The 3479-nt window shown below is 50.4% G+C and overlaps 1 protein-coding gene across 1 annotated transcript; it reads left to right on the top strand.

The window, feature by feature from the left end:
* Nucleotides 1-72: 72 nt before the first annotated feature.
* LOC112121456 (myosin-6) lies at nt 73-3260 on the top strand (the record flags this gene model as incomplete). The annotated part of the gene is made up of 6 exons (XM_026647022.2): nt 73-315; nt 695-871; nt 1121-1266; nt 1345-1435; nt 2089-2478; nt 3134-3260. Coding segments are annotated over 6 exons (1174 nt in total), but the record flags the coding sequence as incomplete, so codon positions are not given.
* Between the last annotated feature and the right edge of the window lie 219 nt (nt 3261-3479).

Genomic DNA, 3479 nt, shown 5'->3' with positions numbered 1-3479 from the left:
TTCTTTCTTTCTTTCTTTCTTTCTTTCTTTCTTTCTTTCTTTCTTTCCCCCATCCTCCACTTCCACTCACAGGAGCAGGACAACCTGAATGATGCTGAGGAGCGCTGCGACCAGTTGATCAAGAACAAGATCCAGCTGGAGGCCAAGGTGAAGGAGCAGACGGAGCGGCTGGAGGACGAGGAGGAGATGAATGCTGAGCTGACGGCCAAGAAGAGGAAGCTGGAGGACGAGTGCTCGGAGCTCAAGAAGGACATTGACGACCTGGAGCTGACCCTGGCCAAGGTGGAGAAGGAGAAACACGCGACGGAGAACAAGGTGAAGACATAGAAGGGATGAGTGGCTTCAAGGCTATTTGGGTTGGGTTGAGTCTCCTCAAGACTGATTGGGTGAGGCTGAGTTGCATGTCCTCAAGGTTGGTTGGGTTGAGTTTAATGCCCTCAAGGCTGGTTGTGCTGGGCAGAGTATCCTCCAGACTGGCTGGGTTGAATGTTTTCAAAGCTGTTTCAGTTGAGCTGGGTTGGGTTGACTGTCCTCCAGGCTGGTTGGGTCGAGTTGGTTTGAGCGACCTCAAGGCTGGTTGAGTTGGGCTGAGTTCGCACAAGGTCAATTGGGTTGAGAAAAAGGTGAGGTATCGCATTTGGGTCCAGGCCCGTTAATCCCAGAATCCTCACATCCCAGATTCCTTCTCCACCAGGTGAAGAACCTGACAGAAGAGATGGCCGGGCTGGATGAGATAATAGCTAAACTGACCAAGGAGAAGAAGTCTCTGCAGGAAGCTCATCAGCAAGCACTGGATGACCTGCAGGTGGAGGAGGACAAGGTCAACACTCTGACCAAAGCCAAACTCAAGCTGGAGCAGCAGGCAGATGATGTGCGTATATCCTGGACCCGAAGGAGGCACTTAGCTGCAGGGAGCAGGGTCGGGGGACTCAGTAGGGGTTACTCTCCATGCACAGTCAGTGCTGACCACAGTGTCTCAGCACAGCGCTGGGGGTTGGATCGAATGGTTGGGCTGGGTGTCCTCAAGCTTGGTTGGGTTGGGTTGAATGTCCTCCAGGCTCAGTTTGGGAATGCCCGGGAGATGAAAGTTTTACCAATAACACACCTTTTTCTCTCTCAGTTGGAGGGCTCCCTGGAGCAGGAGAAGAAGATCCGGATGGACCTGGAGCGAGCCAAGAGGAAGCTGGAAGGGGACTTGAAACTGACCCAGGAGAACATCATGGACCTGGAGAATGACAAGCAGCAGCTGGAGGAGAAACTGAAAAAGTAAGAGGGTTGTTCTTTGCACAATCCAATGTGCTCTGGAGCACAGAGGGGGATTAATCTCTCTAAATCTCTTTGCAGGAAGGAGTTTGACATCAACCAGCAGAACAGCAAGATAGAGGATGAGCAAGCCCAGGGCCTGCAGCTCCAGAAGAAGCTGAAGGAGCTGCAGGTGGGTGCCTTTCTCTTGCTCTAGAATGCCCCTCACTTCCCTTCCAGAACTAGAGAAGCTGCTCTGGAATGAGCTGCATCATTTTTGTTCTAGGAGACTACCTCAATACCCGGACAAGAGACTGTCCCTTTTGGTGCCGCTCTAGCATAAGTGAGAGCTTGGGTTCTAGACGGCCATTTTAGCACCAGTCCAGAGCCGAAAGGAAATATACCTTCTGGAACCTCGTGTTTGTGCATCTCTAAAACAAAATACTGTGTCTTGTTTCTATCATTTTCCTCTATTCCACTCTAGAACCACAGGGTCTCTGCCTGCATGGGGTACTTTTGACATCACTCTAGAACTAGCTATAGAACTCCAATTCTAGGTTCATGCTCCTATGCTTTGGAACCCAGATTCCCCTTTCTGGTGTAGAACACTAGGAATTCAAGATTGATCTGAGGAAACCATTTTATTTTGCTCTCTCTAGATTGAACAGGAACCCTGTGTCCTTCTGTTTCTAGAAGCCAGATTTTTAATCTGAGCTAGACCATGGTGTTCTAGATGCGGATTAGGACATTGTATAACTTTACACCCATACCCACGTGTTCCTGTCTGCTCTAGCATATGAGATGTTCTAGGCCTGTCTAAGCCCGTGGGTCTCTCTCCGGCTGCAGGCGCGCATCGAGGAGCTGGAGGAGGAGCTGGAGGCAGAGCGCACGGCCCGGGCCAAGGTGGAGAAGCTGCGCTCGGACCTGTCGCGGGAGCTGGAGGAGATCAGCGAGCGGCTGGAGGAGGCGGGCGGCGCCACCTCGGTGCAGATCGAGATGAACAAGAAGCGGGAGGCGGAGTTCCAGAAGATGCGGCGGGACCTGGAGGAGGCCACGCTGCAGCACGAGGCCACGGCCGCCACCCTGCGCAAGAAACACGCCGACTCGGTGGCCGAGCTGGGCGAGCAGATCGACAACCTGCAGCGCGTCAAGCAGAAGCTGGAGAAGGAGAAGAGCGAGCTCAAGCTGGAGCTGGACGACATCAGCTCCAACTTGGAGCAGCTGCTCAAAGCCAAGGTGCCCCGGGGGCAGGCCGATGGAGGGGGAGGGGCCAGGGCTGGTGGAAAAGGCCAGGCTTGGAGCATTTTTTCTTCCTTGCTTTCCTTTCGTTTTCTCATTTGTTGAATTTTTTATTTGATTTGGTTTCATTTCTGTCTTTAGTTCATTTTTCTTTTTCTTTTTTCTTTTGTTCTTCAGTTCTTTTTCTTTCATTCATTTCACCTTCTTTTTCATTCTTTTGTTGTTTCATTCCTTTCTTTTTTCTTTCTTTCTGTCACTCTTTTGTTATTTTTCATTTCAACTATTGTTTCTTCATTCTTGCATTTTCTCCTTCCTTTCTTCTATTCCTTTGTTCCATTTCCCTCACTCTTTAATTCCTTTGGGTTTTTTCCTTTCACTTTTTTTCCTTCTTTCATTTCTTTCTTTAATTCTTTTGTTTTTTTCTCTTTCTTTTTTCTTTAGTTCTTTCATTCCTTCTTTTTACTTTCACTCTCTCATTCTTTTTCCATTCATTCTTTTTCAGCCTTGCATTCTTTCAGTTTTTAGGGGTTATTTTCATGCATTCCTTACTCGCTTCATTTTCTTTTTCGGTTGCTCTTTGGGGGGCGGGGGGGGGGGGGGTTGGTCCATTCTTTGTTCATTCATTCCCCCACGTCTCCCCCTCCCCGCCCAGGTCAGCCTGGAGAAGCTCTCCCGCACGCCGGAGGACCATACGGCCGAGCACCGGGCCAAACTGGAGGAGACACAGCGAGCACTGAATGACACCAGCACCCAGAGAGCCAAACTGCAGACAGAGAATGGTGAGGCCCCTCCCTCGACAGCATAGGGGCTCTGCCCCCCGTCCTAATGTTCATCTTAACTCTAACCCCAATCTGAGCCCTACCCCAACTGTTACCTTAGTCCAGCACCAGCTTTAACTACTCGTCCTAAACCCAGCCACCATCCTAACCCACTAACCCTGATTCTACCCCAACCCTAACCCACTAACCCTGATTGTACCCCTGACCCTAACCCACTAA

The sequence above is a fragment of the Terrapene carolina genome, unplaced genomic scaffold (assembly GCF_002925995.2).
Source record: "Terrapene carolina triunguis isolate 2854851 unplaced genomic scaffold, T_m_triunguis-2.0 Scaffold50733, whole genome shotgun sequence".
NCBI lineage: Eukaryota > Metazoa > Chordata > Testudines > Emydidae > Terrapene > Terrapene triunguis.
This window is presented reverse-complemented; position numbering and strand designations above follow the sequence as displayed.